At 41.7% G+C, this 23,789-nt stretch overlaps 1 protein-coding gene across 3 annotated transcripts in view; it reads right to left on the reverse strand.

Annotated features, from left to right (window-relative positions):
* Positions 1-5,169: 5,169 nt before the first annotated feature.
* AFF2 (ALF transcription elongation factor 2) overlaps positions 5,170-23,789 on the reverse strand; it is a 446,876-nt gene continuing 428,256 nt past the window's right edge. For all 3 annotated transcript variants that reach the window (XM_061598696.1, XM_061598697.1, XM_061598695.1), the window contains exons 16-20: positions 20,656-20,727; positions 18,771-18,864; positions 15,839-15,888; positions 12,293-12,507; positions 5,170-8,238 (exon numbers count right to left, since the gene is read on the reverse strand). In XM_061598696.1, coding sequence (XP_061454680.1) covers positions 8,117-8,238; positions 12,293-12,507; positions 15,839-15,888; positions 18,771-18,864; positions 20,656-20,727 — 553 coding nt within the window. In that variant the 3' untranslated portion in view covers positions 5,170-8,116. The remainder of the gene's footprint in view (positions 8,239-12,292; positions 12,508-15,838; positions 15,889-18,770; positions 18,865-20,655; positions 20,728-23,789) is intronic.

Below are 23,789 nucleotides of genomic sequence, written 5' to 3' on the forward strand. Positions count from 1 at the left end.
GGAGGGGAGGGGGAGGGGAGGAGATTGGGTGGGTGGGCACTGGGCAGAGGGGAAGCCCCTTTCCTTTCCAAAAGGAAAACATTGTGAACAGTATCATTCTTTTGCAGAGTTTCCCTCACCTTTTTATTCTACAGCAGGCACATGTAGCCTCCTACCCAAATTTAAACCAAAGCTGTCCCTGGCCACATCCACACCAGACTGTTATTTCCCTTTAGGCAGTCATGGCTTCTCCCAAAGAAACCTGGGAAGTGTAGTTAGTGAAGGGTGCTGAAAGTTGCTAGGAGACGCCCTGTTCCTCTCACAGAGCTTCAATCAGAGCGGCTGACGGTCAAACCACTCTGGCCACTGGAGCTCTGTCAGGGGAATAGGAGCCTCCTCTCAGCACCCTTCACAAACTACACTTCCCAGGATTCTTTGGGGGAAGCCATGACTGCCTAAAGTGAAATAAAGGTCTGGGCTGGGTGTGGCCCTCTGATTAGCCAAGTAGCTGTGAGCCTGACTTTTAGAACACTGACAGTTGGTCCTTACTAAGTATGCCCGCACTTATCATTGACTCCAATGCTAAATTTCTTAAATTAATTAAAAATCAGCCAGACATTTTAAAAACTTTTAAACTGCAGAAGATGAAGGTCAGAGTATGGGGCAAGATCAGTAATAGGATTACAGGTACTCTGTGAACATCGCTGATTTTTAATTAATTTCAACAAATTATAAGAACTCTGACAGAAAAAAGTCCAAAGGGGTCTGGATTTTTTGCCTCTTGTTTTACACTTTGAACTCTCGATTCTCTGAGACTGTTTTGTGTAACACCATGAAAACTTAAAGGGTTGTTAAGCAAGTGTTTCTGAGTTCAGGAATATAAGATTTGTAAGGTTTTGTTTTGAAATGAGCTTATGGGAAGCATTATGGGGGCGTATTTTCAATTTAACATTGCGGAATGCCGCAAAAATCCTTGCTGACTATAGTATACAGCCACTATCGTGGCTGTATAATTATTCCAACTTATCTAATGTCACTTGCCAAAACTGCCAAATCATTTGTACAAAGTACTTTGATCTCATTTCTTTGCCAATGCAGACTATTTCATTACGAGGCATCCTCAGTTTCATTGACATGACTGATAAGGTCTGCATTTTGCATATTAATAAAGGCATGGAGATTTACCTTCAGTGAGATAAAGCAGGCAAAAAATGGAAACTGTGCAGTTCTGGGCTGTTTTTCTTCCCCTTTGGCATATATTGGCAAAGCTTCGGAGTGAGGGCTATATACTGTGACTGATTTACACTTTCACAATTGACAGAAGCTGCCATTCATTCAAAGGAAAAAGGTAGAGGATGAAATCCACTTGGTTTAACAGGCCAATAATTGAAAGTGGCAACCTTCATCATTACTCCCAATGAAATTTGCTGTGAGGTGAATGGGAACTTTGACTGGAGTCAGGGTAGGATTCAAGGTTGCTGTCTTTTCTTTTAAAAAGTGATCCCTGCTCTTCTGTTTTTAACAGCATCCTGCCTTGCAGAAATTTAACAAATCATATATTCCCCCCTACCCCTTGGCATAGAGAGATAAAACCTTGGTTTGGACATAACACTAAACTATGGCTTAGTGCTATGTGAAGAAACCTTGTGTTCTCCCTCCCCTCTCCCAGTGTGGCTGTGAGGAAGGAATTGGAAACTTTCACATCTATTTTCAATTAACTGCAGTTTATTGTTACGTCCAAACCCTATTCTGTAGTTAAACTTAAGTACGCCTTAGGGAAACAAACCAACTTCATGAATCATGGTTTGAATTTGACTTGTTTCAATAAACCATAGTTAAGGCTAGCCACAATTTGTCCAGGTATAGACATAGTGCTAAACTACTTATTAAAAATTGAAGACAAAGCTTCTGATCCTCTAGTTATGCTGGAGGAGAAGGGGAGAAGTGGAAGTCTCACAAGTCTGAGATCTGTGCTCATAATGCTCAATCTTAATTTATTGTTACATCTGAACAAAGCCAAAGGCTTAGTTCAAACACCATACTAAACCATGGTAACCAAAACCATGGCTCAGATTTCCAAATCATGCAAACCATAAATTAGAGCACCTGGTCTGTTTTTGTTTTCCTTCTACTTAACCCTCCTATTTCTAGGTGCAGCAGCCCCTGGAGATGGAGCAAGAGTTGTAACTATGGTTTGTCAGTTCCGACATCACACTAGACCATTGTCTGCAATAACCACAGTTTGCAAACCAACTTCCAACCATGCTTTTTCTGTAATTGCAAACCATTCAGACATGACACCAAACCACAGTGAAGATTCCTCAACCATGGTTTGGTGTGAGATCTGTACTGAGCCAAAGAGATGGCAAAAGCCTTACCTGCTTTACTAATGCATATTGGACTTCTGTTAAAAACAGAGAAGCAAGGTCCATACAAAAGATGGCAACCCCACGAATCCATATCATCAGAGGTTCACTTGGTGATAATTTTAGATACAACTCTGAGTGACTAATCCAAGTGACTAATCCAACTCTGAGTGACTAATCCCACATAGGCAGTGCCTTTGGGCAGCCTCAGTCTGACATTGACATCTGTTCCAAGGATCAGAGTAGGAGAAGTTTCTGCCTCAGTTCTAAATAAGTCCCAAACATGAAGTCTTAGGGGACACAATGACTTTTGCTGGAAGAAGGTTTAATTGTAATTACAATCCACCACGCTGTGGATTGTACACTAATGCAGAAGTCATCATCATCTTGGTCACTGTTCCTTCTCCCATCGCTATATGGCAGCTGATATGCTCCACATCAGAAGCCATCAGTAGCAAAAATTTCTCCCTTTCAAAAAAAGCAGAAACAAGGCTACAAGAGTCATGAAGTCTCATTCATCACTGTTTTCCCCAATGCTTTCCTCCATCTCTGCTCCTGATTCTAATTTACCCATATAGCTCTCTTGACTTCCCTGAAGACACCTGAGGGTTATGCCAAGAAGAAAGAGGACTGTTTTATAAACATATTGTCTGAACGAATCTCTCTCTCTCTCTCTCTCTCTCTCTCTCTCACACACACACACACACACACACAATCGATGGACTAAGGATTGTTCTGGAAAGCTGGTTTAAACAAAGATTAACTGATGAGTATGGCTTTGTGATTGTATATTGTATTTTACTATGGTATTGTACGTCGCCTAGAGTGTCCGTTAATTCGGACAGATAGGCGACTCACAAATAAAATTTTATTATTATTATAAGATAATGACAAATGAGCAGGATTCCATATCTGCCTTTTTTGCTAACTCCATATTGTCTGTCTACTGGGGAAGCCAATCTTTTTTGGGAGGAACTGTGAGCAACACCATAGAGAAGTCACCCCCATAAATGAAGTTAGTGATTGGATATCATACAATGGGAACTGGTAGGATACCAAGTATGCAAGGGTGCAGAACCTTTTTTTTTCCTGCCAGGGTAAGGCACATGGGGCCACCACCTTGCTGAAGCTAAGCAGGTCTGGGTCTGGTCCATGCTTGGACAGAAAACCACCTAGGAATCACATGTATGCTACCTTGGGTTCCATGATGAAAGAAAGGTGGGATACACAGTTGATGTACGAAAAACAACAAAATCTGTCTAAGCTCCTTCTCACAATGATAGAGGACATGGAAATCTGGAAGTAACTAGATTTTGGAGGCAGGTTCTGAGGGTCTGGGAGCAGGCTGCCGGAGTGGCTTCCTAGCTCTAAGAAACACTCTTTACACTTCATGCCGGGCCTCAAATGTAGAGCCAGGTTCACACCTGCATGCACATCACTTGATGCCTGCAATGTCAAGTGATCATTGGGGTGTGACTGGTCATCACTGATGCAACAATACTGATAAAAAATTAACACAACCTCATGTTTCTTTTTAATGCAGTTAGTTCATGCAGCTGCCTGTCATCTGAGGACCCTTCGTAATATTACCATGAGTATGTGTGTGTGCATGCAAGCGCACAGAGCAGGATTGTGCCTGCTGATCCTCTCTCCATGTGTGTTCAGCAAGACCCGTGAAAGAGGCTGTGGGGCTGTATCGAATGTTAGCCCTACTTGGAGCAGACCCATTGAAATTAATGGACAGGGCTAACTTATGGGTCTACCCTGAGCAGGACCCATGGTCTTTCCAAAGTATACATGTGTAAACAGTGTATGCACAACCAGGAGTTCTTGAGAAGGGTCTCCAGCTGTGTGTATAAAGAAAGGGTGCAGGGCCTTTTTCATGTGGAACCTTCAGGGGAGCGGTCTCAGCCAGAGGCAAAATTAGGTGAGGCCAGAAGCAAAATTGGGTGGGGACCAGAGGCAAACGTAGGTGGAGCCGAAGTGGCTAGAGCAATGGATGTGGCTCTTACTTTTGTACAGTAGGCTGCATTCCAGCCATCCTCCGCCCAGGCAGAGTTATTCAGTCCGAGGACTTACTCCAGCCAGGCAAAAGCACTCATGATGGGACAGAGGAGGACCTGGGGAGAGGGTGTGTGGCTTGAGGATGGGCATCACTTGGAGAGAGTCCTGACACAGAGGCTTGGAGAGCCTGAGTCCCCCCCCCCCCCGGCGTAAAGCCTATGCATGCACACTTGGTACACACATAGGCTCTTTCATAGATTTCAGCAAATGCATGTCAGGGGCAGGTGCCAAGTAAGGGTGGCCCCATCCACACCACACATTTGAAGCACTCTTATGACACTTTCAACAGCCATGGTTTCCCCCAAAGAATCCTGGGAAGTGTAGTTTGTGAAAGGTGCTGAGAGTTAGGAGAGCCCTCTTTCCCCCACAGAGCTACAATCCGTAGAGTTCCCTGGGAAGAGGGATAGATTGGGAATTCCACTTTGGGAATTGTAGCTTTGTGAGGGGAACTGGGATCTCCTAGCAACTCTCAGCACCCTTCACAAACTAAAGTTCCCAGGATTCTGTGGGGGAAGCCCTGTCTGTTACAGTGGTGTAAGAGTGCTTTAAATACCTGGTATGGGTGTGGCTTGTGATTCTGCCCTCTCCTCTACACACACTCCATGGAATATGTGAAGTGTCCTCACGTGTAGAGTAATCCAGTACAGAGAAATCAATAATGTCCATGCAAGAGTGAACCAAACCTAGGATACAGGCTACTGAAAAATTAGATAACTGCTTTAATCTGCCTAGGTAACAGATACATCAAAACAGGCTAGATTTGGAGACAGGCATCCATTTCCTACACATTACAGGGGAGAAAACCAACACCCTGATCTCACTGAGTGGTTACAGATAGCCCTTTGACAAATGTCTTCTCTTTATGATAGGATTTCAAGTCATAAATATCCTTTGCCAAGTACAATGCGGTCTAGGATTTCTCTTCACATTAAACTAACAAGAACAACAATGCACTTAATTGGACCAAATAGGCCAGTCAATCAGCAAAGATCTAACCAAGAAGATAGAAAGCTCTGGTTACCGCTGGTTACCTTGACCCCTTCATTAATATATATATATATATTTTAAAAGAAAAAGAACGCAAGAAGACATATATATCACATCATCATCATCAAGAGCAAAAAGAGTCTGTGCATTCAGAAAATAATAATCTCTATAGGTACAAATTGCTCTTGCAATCAGCTGAATCGGTGATTCCAAGTCGGATTGCTGATCTCCTTACACAACAAAGATGGATATGCTGGCTAGTATACTCCATACTGGGACAACGTGGCCCCGATCTAGACATCCACATCAGCAGCAGTTCTTGTGAAGCTCCTGATAATTGGCAGGAAAAAAGGAATGGGTGTTCTACACCAAGCTCATGCCCCAATATGTGGGCGGAGGGATGGAAGGAGAGAGGCGGGAGGCATAAACACAGGCTGTAAACACACCAGTCACCAGACCAAAGCATTTCCATTAGCCACCCCTGGAGGGGGAGAATGGGTTGATCTGGTGATCACTTGTGAAATCTCTTTGAAGCTATAATTTTTTAAAAAGTACTCAAGCTGCACCCACCAGGTTTTACAGTAAAAAGGGGCGGGGTTTGACTAGCGTCATGTGCCCCCATTTTCAGAATAGAGAGGTGGAGATGCCCTGGAACTGGAAGAACAGTGGGTGTGTTTATATCCACAGTAGCAGATCTCTGGATCGAAGCCAGAAGAGCAGACACTAACTGTGGCTGTTGATAGTGCAGATTTCACTGTCTTCCAAACTGTGTCCTAAGCATACTGTTGAGGGGGAACCTACCCATGAGAACCAGTTTTTGGATACGGAATGCCACTCACTGGTTAAGGATGCTAAGCTGGATTCTTGCAATGAGGAGGAGGTTGGACTTGATGGCCTTCTAGGCCCCTTCCAATTCTGCTGTTCTATGATTCTAACCACACCCAAGGTTAGGCTTCAGTTCTGTGATTTTACAGAATCAAATGTTATAGGATGTGGATCTTTTTTCTTTTTATCCCTCCCCCCCATTATTAACAGACATCAATATAACTTAAAAAAAAAGAAAAAGAATGCAAGAAGACATTTAGCTTTAAAACTGGATCTGGGATCAAATATTAAAAACGTCCTTATCACATATATGCAAGGCTTCTTTTCAAATCCCAGCAATGTGAGCTTTTGATATGCTAGTTACCAAGTATTACAGGATATTATAGGGTTATATGAGAGAATGCAGCTACAATTAACTCTCCTCCTAATTATCTAATACATATGGAATATTATTCCAGAAAGATGTGTCACAGAATGATATTTACATCGTCATGGCATCAGTGATTTTCTTGGCTTCTTTTTCTTTCTTAAGTAAAATTTACAGTTAAGTAGTTTTGTCACTGCAGTAGAATGCAGTACACTTTATTCATTAGTATAACAAATTAGTTTTGCTTTGAGGACCTGTGTTATTTGCAATTTTCTTGTCGAAAATCAATATATATAAAAAAGGAAAATGAATGAATTGGGTGGTGGTGGTGAAGCTACTCCCTTTTGTTCTGAACAAACATGGAATATGTTTGTCCAAATTTATGACATTTGTGAGACTTGTTTAATTTGTAGACAAAGAATTTTCAAGGATCAAGTCAGTCTGTCTGGAAAAATCACCCTCTGGCTTTAAAGCTCTTCACCCTAATCTCCTGTGTGTGTGTGGACTCTCTATAGCTATTTTACTAGTAAAGGAAAGACACTCTGTATCTGCCCAGGAGAACTTCAGTGCTTCTTATGTTCCAGGCTATAGCTCTGGCACTGAAAACAGATGCCAGGGCAGAGAGCTGCTACCATTGCAGAGAGGCAATGATGTCATCAGTTCACACTTGCCTCTAAAGGCTGGCATGTAGGTGTACCATGGTGGAACCTATATGTCCCACTGGCTCCCTCTCCATGACCATTTCCCAGCAGCACCCATTAGTATGCACCCATATTGATTTTTGACCACCATGCAGGCTGGTGGAGATCAACTTGTGCAAAAATGCCCCACATATCTAGATTGGAAGCCATACAACCAGTTCCTCCCTGACCTCCTAAATTAGAGATGACTGCATGAACCCAACAGGATGGGAAGCAGAATGCTCTTCTGTTCCAAATACAATTGAATGGATTGAAATGGGCTCTATACCTGCATTGTGCTGTCATGTTATAGTTTAAAATCAGGTAAACAGTACAGAATTGCAAGGCATCATTGTTTGGGCAAATACCTGAAATCGTAGCAATGACCTCTGTCAAGTACTGGAGCCAGGCCTAAGTTGTGAGTAGCATGGATTGCATCCAAAGGGCAATTCTGAGTTGGATGGGTTGAACATCTACATATTTTGTTTTTCAGATTTGAGACATTTTCCTCAAGAATGTGTATCTTCAACAAAGTGCAATACTGCAGGGAATCAACCATTCCACAAAGCATGTTATGGATGGCAAGAGTGGCAGGGTTCAGGAGACACAAGGCAAAAGTGAAGGGAATCCATACTGATATCAACAGTATGAACACATACTATCTTTTCCCTTTATGGTGAGTTCCACTTCTAACAGATAAGGATATTTTGTTTTTCATTTTGTTTTAAAGATGGATAAAAGGCAATTAAATTAATCTCTATGAATACAGTTCCAGAAAAGAGTGGCTTTCCATCGGTGATCACCTGTGCGTCGGCGGAGGTAACAGGATGGAGTTGTGATGGCAGTCACTACAACAAGTGCGCTTCAATGCGAAGCCAATGGAGTCCTTGCCGAACATAATGGACCAGGTTGGTCATACTGCTATGTTGTGTTAACGGGCCCATCACCAAGTCCAGTTCTATGAAGAACTCTGCAAAAAAGAAAGAGGATGTGGAATCATTTTCTGCTTTTTCTCAGGATAACTGTACACAGTGCATTCACAAAGTACATCAGTTTTCTTTAGCTTAACTGATTTTTTTTTAAAGAAAGCTTAAAGTGACTTCAGCAATAAAATCAACTAACATACTAAAATCTCGAGGTAGCAAGAGAACAGAGGGGTTGGCATGGGAAGGGAAATAAGAGTAGTGTCACATGATCCTTTGCATGTTGACTTGGAACTCAGAGTTTAATAAGGCTTACACCTATGTAAGTGTTCACAGCTTTAGAAATAACAACAACAATGATAATGTGATGATAATAATGTGAAAGTGTTAACAATTGTTAAAAACAATTGAATGATGGAATCACTGGAGCTGTAAATTAAATAATTAATAAAGCTTAATGATATGGGAAACACCTCCCACTCTCCAGCTTGCTTATAAAAAACCCAGTTTGGTTTTTGAAGTATTCTTCTTTAACGCTCGAAAACCCTTTAAAAAGCATACTGCAGGAACACTTAAAAAAAAAACACCTCAGATGGGTGAAGTGAGATCTCCTCCCCAAACAGTTCTCTCCCTTCCCAAGGGAAAAAAAATCTGTACTTTTACAAAGGGGTAGAAGTTAACTGATAGTGGGCAGAGCTGTCTGGGCATAGGAGACATCTGCTTTGCCAGGGAGCCTGGGATTTGTGGTTTTCTTTGTCTACTGATTCAGTTCAGGGGGCAGAGGAACCTACCAGCCTGATGATATCTATCAGGGACTGGCTCTACTTGGCATTTCCTTTAAGTATTGAGCCCCACCCCCCATATGCCAGATAACCCACCCATCTTGCAAATTCTTTGTAAATGGGCAGAAGATGGATGATCCATGGAAGAAGTAGGGAGCGTGAATCCCATTTGGAGGAGGACCCAAATAGTTTAGACTTGCCTCAAAATGGGGTGAGGCTTTTAAAAGGGGAAGATTTCAAATTTAAGATCTTCCCATTTGACATTCATCCACACTACTGCCAAAAATAACTGCTGATAGAAAGCATGCTAACATTTAAAAACACGCAATAGAAAAGTGCACCTGTCCTAATGAGGGCTGAAAGAACATTAAAAACATACATGTGGGTCCCAAACCATCCATGTCTCTTTTAATGTATCAATTCCTGTACCTTTAAGGAGTCACAAGAATGGGCTTATTTGAGTAACAAAGAGATGGTAACTGTTTTTCAAAAAGGATGCAAATTGGGATTTCAGAAGCTGATTCTCTCTGCACTTAGCTTTAGGAATAATAATAGTTGGTTATGTTTTCTCTCTGCTGGTTGAGCACCTGAGCTACTTTGACTCAGTTCCAAGCAGAACATTTAACAACTCCACAATCCACAGAACTATTCACAAGATTATATCTGTACTTAGCCAAATGGCATCCTTTGTTTGTTTTATTAAGAATGGATCTCATGACATGCAGCCTCCTGTAAAATATGCTTTTTACTGGTCTACCTAATTGCAGTCTCTTCTATTAATATTTTTTCTTTATTATCTCGAATGAAAAATTAACTAGTTCGTAAGTGATTCAAAAACTGATGTATTTTAGAACTTAATGCTTATCAACTAAAAATAGAGGAAGATTTCTTAAAAATTAAAAATTAAAAACATGAGACATTTAAAAACAACATGAGATGTACAATCATTATATTACCATTTCAAAGCTTAAAAAAATTACCAAGAAACACAAGGCATAACTAGTTATGCAGTTGCCTAGTAAGATGAGATAATCACATTCTTCTCTTCATTGTTTTACTTGCTATTAGGAATGGGTGAGAAAATGGATTCAGTTCATGTTTAAAGCCATATCTATCAAATTTGCAGTTTCACACACATGATGAGAACGGAAACATAGCCATCGTTCAAAATTTGCACTTATCCAAATTTTGTGATGCAGTTCTCCAACCAAACAATATTTACAAAAATACATATTTTAGGGTGAAATGTCCATAAAAATGAACATATTAGAGAGCATAACAAGAAAAATGTATTGTATTAGGAAATATTGCTTGCAAAAACATATTAGGAGAAATGCACACTAAAATGATGATGAATTTTCATTATGACTTTTTAAAAAACTGAGAGAAACTGAAATTGGCAGATCCATCCATCCTGACCAGCAAGTGAACTTGGGACCTTCTTCACGCAAAGGACATGCTCTATCACTGAGCTATCACTGAGCTATAGTCCTTTGCTGTTTTCCAACTCCAAAGTTCAGTTATGCTTCTGCAACCCTCTTCAAACAAGCATCCACCATCCATATTTTTTTCACTGACACTTGTCACTGTCAACATGGTGACATTATATGTTTTATTTTAGAGAATATAAAACACTATGTTTTAGGCATTCCAAATGTGTAAATATTGCGGTGGTGGAACCATATTATTAGCACTGTCACTGATAAAACAAAGTTGGACCATTCCCATATAAAGTAATCATTTTTTGCTTGTCCTCTTAAAACTTTTAATTTGTTTGTTATTGTTCCCGCCACTGCTAACTGGCAAATCTTCTTATGGCAATATTCAATTGTGACTCCATTAAGATCTCTCCCAAATCTGGCCAGTGTGAGCCGTGCTGCTGCTAATAAATGTCTAAGTAGCTCCTTGCATTTTAAATCCTTACTATTGCCATCAAATAAATTCAGTAATGCCAATTGAGGAGTCATTTCAAGGGGCGATTTGATTATCTTTTCCATTTGATTAAAAACTTGCTTCCCAAAATCTGTTGCCTTTGGACATAACCACTACATATGGTAGTATGTACCTTCACTTGACATCCTCTCCAACGATTTGGAGATATTGATGCTGTTATTCTAGATAATAAAATTGGGGTAGAGTACCACCTATACGCCAATTTTTATATCTGTTCTTTAACTTGTGTTGCTAGGGTGTCCAGAGCTGGACTGCTCCACAATCTTTCCCAGTCTTGGTTTTCTATAGGGAGTCCAAAATCTTCTTCCCATTTTTTTTGAGGCCTAAAAGGGTACCCATGCCTCTGTCCATTAAAATAGTAGATATACTGGCAATTTGGCCCGCTGATGCAGCTGTCGTGTTGACTATTAATGATTCATCAGCAGTCAGTTTTTTACGGCTTGTAATCTTATTTCTTCCTTAGATAAAAAAGCATTTAATTGTCTCCATTGGAACCTAGTTCAGAATTACCTGGATTTCGTCCTCAGTTAGCATTCTATTATCTTTGTAAAAATCTCATAGCCTGTATAGACCTTTGGTCTTCCATAATTGGCATGGAAATATCCTATATTTGCTATAGAATTGTGGATGGAAAAACAAAGGGAGGACCATGAAGAAACTGATGAGGCTCTGGGTGTCCAGAATTTATATAATGTTGAGGTGAAAGGGTTTTCCTGTGGTAATGCCTTATTCTGTTTGCTTTGCTGTGTGTAAAATAAAGAGCTTATGGTGTGACTTTTAATTGTTGTATTTTCCATTGATACCCATTGTTTCCCTTCATCTTCCCTCAAAAATGAAGCTAAATGATACAATTGATTAGCCTCATAATAGGACTGAATATTTTCCTGATCTCTACCTGACAAAAGAGTCTAGCTGTCATTTAAATTTCTCATGATGCCCCAGAGCGTCACTACATCCAGGCATTATGGGAATTTAAAATGATGGCTAGACTCAGAAGCTTAATGTTACTTAGAGAGCTGTTGCCTGCCAGGCCCACCAATGGAGAAGAGGGCCCACCAGATAGTGCTTTTCCTAGGGTCTCCTACAAATCCAGAACCAGTTCTGATGAAGCCAGAAACCTTGTTTCATTTAAAGAAAAGAAAAGGGAAGTGGATTTTCTCTGTTTCCCATGCTTAGGGTCATGACTCCCACCTTGGGAAAGAATGTACGAAGCAACAGTCAACAGGGATGCCAAGCAATGAACCACTATATGCTCTTTGGCTTACAAGGTGGTAAATTTCACGCCTGGCCATAACCAGAAAAGGAGCAATTGCAGTTATGTTTTCATTCTTTAGAGCAGAGAAAGTGTGAAAAGAGGGAGGGGCACCTTTGTTCTCTTTCATCAGCTTGTCAGCCATGTCCCAGTGCTCGTAGCTTCGCAGTACATTGTTGGTGATGTTGACGTGGCTGGCTGCCATGTGGTGGATCCGCTGGGGAATGGTTATGGTCCCCGCTGAGGAGGACCCTGTCGTGCCTGTGGCATTCCCAAGAGAGCTGATGGGTGACGGGCTCAGAGACATAGGGGACGGTGTTTCTGTGCTCCTGGAGACAAGGAAAGAGAATGAAGCTTTGGCTTGAGAGAAACTTCCTAGTTGCTCATTGGGGCATGGGCAGAGTATGCTTGTGACCATGGTGGAACCATCTTGGTGTCAGTGTTAAGCAGTAGAGGCTGGACCATTAATGCACACAGGGCACTGCCCCTCCAACCTCTGTTTGCCTTCAGCCAGCCCCTACCTGCCTGTCTTCGTATTTACAAGCAGTCCAACAGGTGGCCCTGCCTGCCACCTTCCTTCTCCTAAGTCTCAGTGTTGCCCTTGAAGAGCTCAGTGGGGAGGAGGGTGGGACAAGACTAGAATGGCTGTGGCTCCACCTACTGTTGAGTTCCCTATCTTCCATCCCACCAGCCATCACCAGTGGTGGTAAGAAGGGAAGGGCAACAGAGCATTCACCAAAGAGGTATGTTGGATCACACCTACAAGAAGCTTTCTGAAAGGGGTTGGAGGTGAACGGTTGCACCAGCACCCTGAAGAACCCACATGCCTTCATCGTGTGCTAATCAGACAGCTGACCCAGGCAGTTCTCACTGCAGATTCAGGAATATGCGCTATCAGCAACGGTCTGTACAGTCTGTGTGACCAAACTTGAATTTGCCTTGTTGCCATGGAAACCTCAGCAAGGAAGGGTTTTTTTTTTTTTTTTTTTGCCAATGAAGGAAGAAGGGAAGGGGGGCTTCCCCACTTTAAGCTTAGCAGTCTAGCATGAAACCAATAGCAAGGGAAAAACAGAATGCAAACAAGTCTTTAGCTGCAAAGTTTTCCTGCTCCAAGGCACGGAGACAGGGCCAATGTTTAACCTCTTTGGACACAGTCACATTATGGACTTAAGCCGGCTTAATATCCATTCCCTCTCCCCCTTGTTGTAACAGAGCATTCCAAGCACCCTTACCAAACTACAGTTCCCAGGATCCTTTGAGAGAAGACATGGCAGAAACTGCCTTAGACTATACTGCAGGAGTGGAGGACCTGTGACTTCCAGAAGTAGTTGGGCTTCATTTCCTATCAGCCCTAGCCAGCGTGGCCAGTCATCAAAGATGATGGGAGTTGTAGTTCAACAACATCTGGAGGGCCATAGGTTCCTCATATCTGCAGTATGTATTACTTGGCTAGCGGCTCCAGGATTATAGGCAAAATTCCACAGAATCAAGCCATGTAATTCTTTTTCAGCTCCCAACAGAAACCCTCTATGAGCTATAGCACTGTGGCTGATTTGCATATCTTATTAACATCATTACAGTGTTTGACAATCTGCTGGATTCTGTGACAAATTCAGTTCCATCAGTTGATTTCCTCCCCTCCCAAACTGCGTAGTTAGCATTTATCTACTCCTGATGTTCAGAAATAATGGGTTGTATTCAACTAAGTCCTACTTAGAGTAGACCCGTGGAAATTAATAAACCTTAGTCTTAGTCCCCAAAGCCACAGCCTACCTCTCAAAGCTGTTGTGTGACCTAATAGGATTAAAGCTAAAATAGTGATAATTATGATAATAATGATCATCATCATCATCATCATAACAATATTACATAAATAATGTGGTAAGTGAAGACTTCTATACTTGTTATTTATACACAATGAGAAACATTATTTGCTTCATTTTTGCAAGGATGGAACCAGTTGCATCTTTGGCATACCTAGTTTAAACAAAGTGGCCATAGACTTTGCTTTAAGGTTGCCAGCAAAAAAAAAAAAGTGTATGTGTGTGTAGGTAGAAATTACAGCCATTTTGCAGGGGAACAACAGAAATAAATGTGTTTCATAGCTTTAATGATTTTCCAACTGGCTGTTAGAAAACACTCAATGTGCATTATTGGCTTACCATCAAAGCATTTGGTGGAACGAACAATGACTATTTGTTATAAAATCCAGCCCCTCTCTGCAGGAAACAATGCACCACTCTGGAAAGCTCCTACAGAAAGGGGCAAGGAGTGACTGGGGTAAGTACAATTAAAAACACTTCTAAAGGAATCCTATAAATTAAAAATACTTCCATAGAAGTCTTTAAGAACTTTCATAGCAGCTTGTTTCTGTCTGGCACCAATTCATCTGGGCAGTGTTTTATAAGAAGCTGTGCTTTAAGTTACCTACTTAATGCTAAGCTAATGCTCTCCTATGGATTTTCTTTTAATTCTAACACCAGCAATTAGGAAAATCTGCTGGCTGAAAGCAGTGCTGTGGGGCCTGCCCATTGCAGTGTTGTGCATTCAAAGAGAGCTCGGGAAATTCAGGTTTTTGGGAACACAATTAACACCCTCAGAGTAAACATTTTGGGGCTGTTGTGAAATCCCAAACATCCATGCAACACGGCCATGATGTAAGCCCTGTTAGAGATACCAGTTTATCTGTCACAGTTTCCCCCAAAGGATTCTGGCACTTGACGTTTGGTAAGGATACGGAGAATTTTCAGTTAGGAGTCTTTAGGATATCAAATCTTATTACAGTCAACAGACCATTGAATCATCAGTTAAAAAGAGATAATATTATTACAACCTCATTTTAGAAAATATAAATGGACTGTATAGGTGAAATAATACTTTTAAAAAATTACAAAGGATCTAAGAACACACAGTTGGTTTGGAGACTATCAAACAGTCATTAGTGGTCTAATATGAATAGCCAAGTTCACAAATTTGGTCACTTGCTCTGTAATTGATTTGTTAGTACCCTGAAGTGATATAATCATAAGAGATTAGCTAGAACGACCAGGGAAAGACTGGGTAACAGGGTATATAAAGTTATTAAGCTTCTGGTGGGGCCAACAGCTGGCAGGCTATGTTTAGCTGGGTGGGTCACAAGGTGTGAGGGTCTGGTCCACAGTATGCACATGAAAATCATGGAAATGCATGCCTGGTTGATACTGTATTGTAGTTCCAGATTTGAGACAGAGCTGTTTTAGTGTTAATGTAAGGGTCCAATAATTGGTTGACTAAAGTGCCTTCATGAATTCACTACTATTATGCCTCCAGTTTTATTAAACAGCTCTTACCATTTATCAATGAAATATTCATTGGCCTTTCATTACTGAACAAATCATTGGGGGAAAAATCATTGCTCTGGAGATTAACTTTACTTTGGCATCCTGGAACAATGTGGTACTTTCTACCCAATTAACAGCTATTTTTATGGTTCTCATTTGGCTTTAAGAACCACACTGATGAAGAATTTGGGATCAGTCAATCCGCATAAGCCTTCTTCTTGTTCTGCATGCCAAACTGTAACTCATGCAACATTTCACCATAATATAATAACTTATTTTCCCCAATTAAGTAGCTTTCACCCCATATCCTACTTAACTACTAATTTCCCCAAATACTTACTTTCCATTGCTTCCCCAAGGAGAAGGGGCCTGTGAAACTTTCGAAGAATTCTGTAAAAAAACCCCAAGATTGGCAATAAATAGGTCTTTCTTAACTCAGTAGCAGACACAAAGGAAGATTTACATTTCATTAATATTGATCAGTACACAACAAGCCATTAACTACTTTGGTAGCAAAGTAGAAGGTTATATATATCTAATCATACCAGCATAACAATCTGTTTTAAATGAAAAAAAGGGGGGAAACTCATGTTCGATAATTAGTGGGCTCTAACTAGGAGTATAAAAGCCAGTGAAAGGTGAAATATACCAGAACTGCAGAATAAATCAGGCACCTTTTGTGAAGGTGGTTTAATTATTCTTATCTAACATTCCTTCTACAAAGGATTTTTTCACCTTGTGGGGGAATCAGCAAACTTTTCACCAGGACACAAAACCTGAGGATGACAGCTTGTAATGAGGAGAAATTGCATCTTGTAGCTAAAAAATATTTGTAAACTTTCACTGAAAGTTGTGGTCTTGCTTATATTTCTAGGCCTGACATTTTTGGTTTGATTTGTACTTGTTTATATATATGTTATTAGGGGATAAACCCCTGCACATTCTGCTCTTCACTTACCCCTATCCCCTCACCAACCCTACTCCCAGTTCCCCCCAGTCCTTACCAACCCCCCATTTCCCCTTCATACTTCCTTGCAGTGGTGGTGGCAGAAGTGGGAGAAAGGGGAGAAAGGCTTTCTCTCTTTCATTCTTGCCTCTGCCAGTGGTGGAAGCAGTAGCAGCAGGAGGGCATGAAGAGGAGTAAGATTTTCTCTTCTTTGTTTCTGCCCCTGCCAGCAGTGGCAGTGAGGGGGGAGGATTGAAGAGGAGGAAGACATAGTCCTTTCCCTTTTGCCAGACTGGCTGGGAGGAAGGACAGCCTGTAGTGGCGCTGGCCTCTATTCATGCTATAGTTTTCATCTCCATCTGTTGGTGGCCGTGTGAACTACACCATGATAACAGCCTTACATAAATATACCTACAGGAAGAAAGGAAATATCCAAAATGTAATTAGGGCGCAATCCAACCCACCTTTACAACAGGCTGGGGTGAGTTGGATGCCACGCAGCCTGGGCTGCGACAGCAGGCTTCTGGCTATACCGGGCTCTGCAGAGCCTGCTGGTGCCACTGGGGATCTGCCAAGGATGGCCAGCCCAGTGAACAGAGGGCTGGTGGAATCCCCAGAAGTGGGGCATTCTGGGGGTGTGGTGGGTGAAAAGCTGTGAAGGGGAATTACACAAGATCCTCCTCATCTTCAGAGCTCTCCCCCGGGTCCAGATCCCCTTATAAACTTCGTCAGCCCAAAGGCTGGTGCAGTAAAATAATTTTAATTATGTCCCATTGTGGCCTATGGGGAATGCTTACTTCCTGGGAGGCCTGTTTGTCCGAGCCAGCACTTCCTGGCCGGCTCTGTGCGTGGCTCGCGATGGAGCTGGCGTTCAGCCAGGCCAGTGGTTTCTGAGTGGGAGGAAGAACCCCCGGAGCTTTCTGCCGGCTACTCCACCGTCGCCCCCCCCACTGCCAGCTTCCTGGCATTTGGATTGCTCTGTTAGTGTCCAAAATCCAGATGAATTTGTGAATGCTCAGAAATTCCAAGATATATGAATGCCAACAGTAGTTGCTTGCATGCTAGGAACCTTTTGCATTGCCAAGGGATTGCTTGTCTACAATCAGATTGGAAGTAGAATTTAATGGTGGTTTTACACAATATATAGTGCTTTATTCTGGTCAGTGCTGTACCTGTAGATAAGATCCCCACTATAACCGTGTTTACTCAGAAATATGTCCTACTTAGCAAAGGGGAATAGTTGGAACTCTATAGAAACTCCCACAGGAGGCAGTGAAGGCCACCAACTTGGATGGCTTGAAAAGATTAGACAAATTTATGGAGGATAAGACTATCACGGCTACTACCCATGATGGTTATACTCTGCCACCACAGTTGGAGGCAGTATACTTCTGAATGCCAGTTGCTAGAAACTGCAGGAGGAGAGAGTGCTCTTTCACTCAGATCCTGATCACAGGCTTCTCATGGGCATCTGGTTGGCCACTATGAGAACAGGATGCTGGACTATGGCCACATTCACACCAGACATTTATTCCACTATTATTTCACTTTAAATAATCATGGCTTCCCCCAAAGAATCCTGGGAAGTGTGGTTTGTGAAGAGGGCTGAGAGTTGTTAGGAGGCTCCTATTTTCCTCAGAGAACTACAATTCCCTGAGTGGTTTAACAGTCAATCCCTCTTCCCAGGGGACTCTGGGAATTGTAGCTCTGTGAGGAGATTAGGAGTCTCCTATCAACTCTCGGCACCCTTCACAAACTACACTTCCCAGGATTCTTTGGGGGAAGTCATGACTGTTTAAAGTGGAATAATAGTGGGATAAATGTACAGTGTGAATGCAGCCTTAATGGGCCACTGACCTGATCCAGCAGGGCTCATCTTATGTTCTTATGGGTGGGTGAAAATATCAATTCCAAATAAAAAGCTATTATGGAAGCAACTACTCTTCTTAATGACCCTGTCAGCATACACCAGCAAATGTTGATATTTACAAAATTCATAAGGGGTTGCCAGTGTTCACATATGAATATCAATATTCACCAGGATTTGGAGGTTAACTAACACACAGTTTTAATTGCTCCTCATACTGTGGAGCCACTTCTAACCTCACAATGGGATGACATTTACTACCTGGAGAACTAATTATGCTCAGCCCACTGAGTTACTGGACATAATAAGGAACTGGCTTTCCACATGGTTGCAGACACCTCCTAGTGAGTTTACAAGTAGTCACCATGCCCAAACCGGTTACCCATCCATAGACTACCAATGTCTCTATCTTTGGTTTTCTGTATGGTATACAGAGGAACAGAATGAAATGATGGTTACCTTAAAGTATTCCATGAGAGATCTGGAGTACTTCATAGCGTGATCCTTCTTTAGTTTAAACATCCTCAGATAGAGGAGAGATAAGCATCGGTAGCTGTGATTATTTGGAGAAAAAAAAACACATTTTTTCTACTTAATGAAATTGCAAACTGTGGGCACAATCCAGCCAAAATTAAGCATTCTTTTGAGTTTGTGCAGACTAGGGATGGAAAGATCTGTCAACTTCAGTTCTCTCAATTTCTCGTTTTTAAATTCAGTTCTCCACATTTCTGCAGTAATTTGAGGGTTTTTTTTGGGGGGGGATTCTTATGACTATTCTCCAATATTTTAGTGTGAATTTTTCCTAATAAGCACATTTTTGTAGGCAGTTTTGACAAATGAACACATTTTTACAACCCATTTATCGTCATATAATGCATTTTCAAATGTTATTTTCACTCATATATTCATTTTAATACACACTTTCCTCAAATGTATGTATTTTTGTAAGACATACATTTTTGTATTGTTTAGTTGGTGAACTGCATCACAAAATTCGAATAAGTGCGAATTTTGAAGGATGGCTGTGTATCAAGTTCTCAAACTGTTTGGGAAAGGGCAGATTTAATAGATTCAGCTTGAAATGCGCACTGAATCGAATTTCTCACCATCCCTAGTGCAGACCCAGGAGTGCGCAGTGGAATCATGTGCTCCCATTCCCCAGCGGACTTCTGCCAGCAGCGTTTACCATGGTTTACCATGGTTGAGCATCACCTCGGCACAGAATATGCCACAATAATCTCTTAAGAATTTCAACGAGCTTCAAAATCGTAACTGATAATCAAATAATCATATAATCGTAATCATATTCCTCCCACCTCCTACTGGGAGGAAGGGCAGGATATCAATCAATCAATCAATCAATTAGTGAACATCAATTAATTAATTAATTAATGTTCACTAAGTCTGAAGTCCCATTGATTTCAGTGGGAGAAACTGAAGCTGCAGTCCTAACCACGCTTACCTGAAAGTAAGCTCCACTGAATTCAATAGCAATTATTTCTGAGCGGACATGGTTAGGACTGCCCTGTTAAGCACATGCTTAACTCTCATTGAAATCGATGGGGATTAAAAGTGCATGAGTTTGACTGGATGATGTGCTCCATATGCCAACCTTCCTTTCCTCCAAGAAGTTCAGGGCAATGCATACGGTCTTCTCCTGTTATCCTCAGAACAACCTGTGGGGTAAATCAGGCTGAGGGAGAGCAACTAGGCTACCAAGTGAACTTCATAGCTAAGCAAGGATTTGAACCTGGGTATAGTTCAGCACTCTGGCTACTGCTCAACCACTTTCCTGACCCTTTTCCGTTGGGCCCAGTCTGTAACACTCCCCAGAGAAGAGGTGAGGACCTTTTTCTTAGGAAGAACTGTTGACCCAAGGGAAAAAGCCAATAGGGGTATAACTGATGGTGGGCCAAGCCAGCGACAAACGTGGACAGATTGCATAGCTCCTTCTCTCTGTATGACACCCCATTATTTCTCCACCTCCCTTAAACACACACAAACACAAAGCAGGAGAGGAAGCGAATCAGAGAGGAAGAGTGGGCCTGCAACTTGAAATGAGGTTGGGGGCCACATGGGAAATAAGTTGAGGGCCACATACAGCCTTTGGGCTACATACCCATCCCATGTCTAGACGAAGAGAGCAAGGCAAGTGGCTGAGGCTTCATGTCTTTACTCTTCAACACGACCACATGCCTGAACAAAGCGGAGGTGAAGGGCCAGGAAGCTCCATTGGATAGCACTGGCTGCTTCCATTGGTTGGGTGCCTTGGCAGGTTCCCAACAATATCTATCCTAATGTTGGGCCTGGCTCAGACAACTTAGAAATGGGGAAGATGACTCACCATAAAACTGCAAGCTTCTTGTCTCCTTCTGTGGCAGAAGAGCCAGTGAAGTTCTTGAGTCTCATTGCATACCTTTAGTTCAAAAAGATTTAAGGGGATCGGGGATGGGTGGGTAAAGAGGGAAATGCCAAGTGTTAGCAATGCTGCTTCAAGGAAAATTGGTCGTTCAGAAAGAACTGTTTCTTAAAACATATATTACATGTTTTAACCATCTGTGTTATTTGCATTTTTATGAACCTATTGTACTGTTCTTATCCTTTTGCTGTAAGTCACTCGGGATGCGAAATTAGAAGAGCATCATAAATGTATATTACATTTTATGTGCGTGTTATATAGTGTATATTATTGTAACAACAACAACCATTCATAATTAAAAATGAACAAATAGCAATGTAGGAAAGGAAGCCGGAGCTTAGGTACTGTCCTGGCACCAGACACAATTTGTTCAGGCTACAGAGCGAGTTCCAAAGCTGGGACTTTTATAGAATTTGGTGGGCAGGGATTGGCCCTTGGGGGGTCAGCTGATGGAATGTTCTGACAGGCTGGTATTGCAGCCTAGGTGGCCCCCTCGCAGCACCGAACTCAGGTCTGGCAGGCGTGCGGTGGAACCCATGCAGTGCAGGAGGCAAGGCCTCAGAGCCTGACTGCTGGGAGTCCCAGTCTATGACCTTCCCCCCGTTAGGTGCTTAATATATGTTCATTGACAAAGCTCGTACATATTTTTCTTTATGAATTCCTGAAGCTGCTTTCCAACTGAGCCAGATCACTAGTATTGTTCTGTTCCCTCTGGGGCTTCAGGCAGAGATCTTTCTAAGTCTTGCTCCAAGATCTCTTTTAAGGTTTGCCAGAGACTAAACCGGCAAATTCGGCATGCACAATGACCTTGCCTAAGGATTACATCAGCTCCACCACCGAGCCATGAGCTACTTTCTGTGCAACAGTTCCTGTCCTGGCCTTTGAATGATAACAAAGTTTGATACTTTCTTTTCCTTCTCCCTCCCTCCCTGTGCTTCCTTGATGAAAACGTCCCTCCCTGCCTCCAACATTCTGCACATTTAGCCTTCTGAAAATCAAATCATCATAGAAAAACCATTGTTCTGAGCCTTAATACAATTTCACAGGTACTTGTGTTAGAATAAGTAATAGAGTTCAGTGTTGCGTAAGGAAGTTTTAAGGTATCCGGGCGGTCTCATTTACAAGGGAGTAATGGAGTGCGGGAGAACTGCACTGCTTTTACCATGCTGGAGCACCGCTGCCCCCATCATCATCATCATTATGGGCTTTATATATAAGACCCTTTCAGTTCAGTGCCTTCTCTCTTTCTCTTTCATGTGCTTTACGATAGCTTCTGTCATACTTGGCAGATTGGGCCAAATAACAAAGATTTGTATCCTTTGAGGATGTGCAATCTTAAAAGGAAGGGATTTAAAGATACAATTAGTCTAAACAGCCTTGGCAGCCATATTTCTGGCATCCCGAGTAACTGTGATGAGTTGCTCATTCTCGCAAATCAATGGCATCTGCGTGCACCCAGGCCTCTGAATATCTATAATTAGCAAAATGGATAAAAAACAAAGGTCTGCTAGAAGAGGCAAGGAGCATCACTTGCTTGTGTTGCATGTTCCAGCCCCGACAAATATATATCGCACCTGATCCAGGCAAAAAGTTTAAATGTGATGGCAACAGCCCTTTAAAATGTGGGCTTGCCATAATCACAAGGACGTAAGAAGAGTTCTGCTAGATCAGGCCAGTGGTCCGTCCAATCCAGCATCCTGCTCTCACAGTGGCTAACCGGATGCCCCAATGGGAAGCCCGAAAGCAGGTCCTGAGCACAGCAGCAATTGTTGGGATTTAGGGCCACTAAAATAAAAGCTCAGTTCTTAAGCCCATCCAAATGATGGGTCTAGTTTAGTTTTGCTTTAATGTTATATGTATATTAACGGAGTAACCTCTGTTGCTATCTCTCCTTTCTGGTTAAACCAGAGCTGCATGTAAATACACATTCTGAAATATTTACAAGGCATATTATTTCCCCAAGATAACAGCTTCTTTTCAAATCCAGTACATGAGTAAACAAATACTCATTCATAATGCAAAGCGTGTACTATTTCCTCATTGATGCTTCTCCAACATTGCATTTTTTCATGTGAAAAATCTATGTTGCTACGGGAAAATCCCACATACACTAAGGGGAACTGGGTTCACATACTGCACACACAATACTCAATTCTGTACATTTGGGTTGACACATGCATTTGACGGCTGCAACCTCAAGTAATGGCTTGCATGTGTGGATGAACGGCCACTGCACACATAACCCCATAGGTATCACTTTGTAATGTCTCAAACCCAATACATTTCAGTAGAATCAATTCACAATTCACATATTCAGATGCCAGCCAGAAACAAACCCGCTTGCTCTGTCCTTCACACGGTCAAGCCATGGTTTGCCTATTGCAAAGGGGGTCATACAAGGGGCTGATGTGCCTCCTCCTCCACTGCTTCAAGATAATCATTATTGTTACTTCCTAATAGGACAAGCTGCAAAGCCTAGTTTGCACAGTGGCTTCAAACTGTGGTTTCCATCCAAATCAGAACTGGAAATCCAGTTCAAACCCAGCACAGAATCCTTGATGAAGAGTTGAACTTGAAATGTGATGGGCCACAAAAAATGATTTCTCATCAAAGAATGTTTATGCTCCTCCCTCCTCTATGCCTATGGAAGGACTGCCTGTCCTTAGTGATGGATGACTCGGCCTATTTCCGGTTTGTGCCAATTTTGCATGCATTCATCCATAAGTTTGTTTTGTCCTATTTCTGCATTAATATGTGACTTTAAATATATATATATATATATATAAAAATAATATTTATGTATTTAAATCTGTATTTTATTACAAAACACAGATTTAAATAGCACTTAATTTCAATGTCCATGTACACATTTCTAAATATATTTTACACTAACCTCCACATTAAAAAAAATGATGTGGTTTTAGAGCAGAGAACCACATCACAAAATTTGAAGAGTAATTACATTCCGATCTGTGTGTTGGTGTGGGACGTGCAAATTCGGTCAGTTCACATAAAAATGCAGAGAATGAAATTCTCCTCCATCCCTACCTCAAAGGCCT

The sequence above is a fragment of the Rhineura floridana genome, chromosome 16 (genome assembly GCF_030035675.1).
Source record: "Rhineura floridana isolate rRhiFlo1 chromosome 16, rRhiFlo1.hap2, whole genome shotgun sequence".
Lineage (NCBI taxonomy): Eukaryota > Metazoa > Chordata > Lepidosauria > Squamata > Rhineuridae > Rhineura > Rhineura floridana.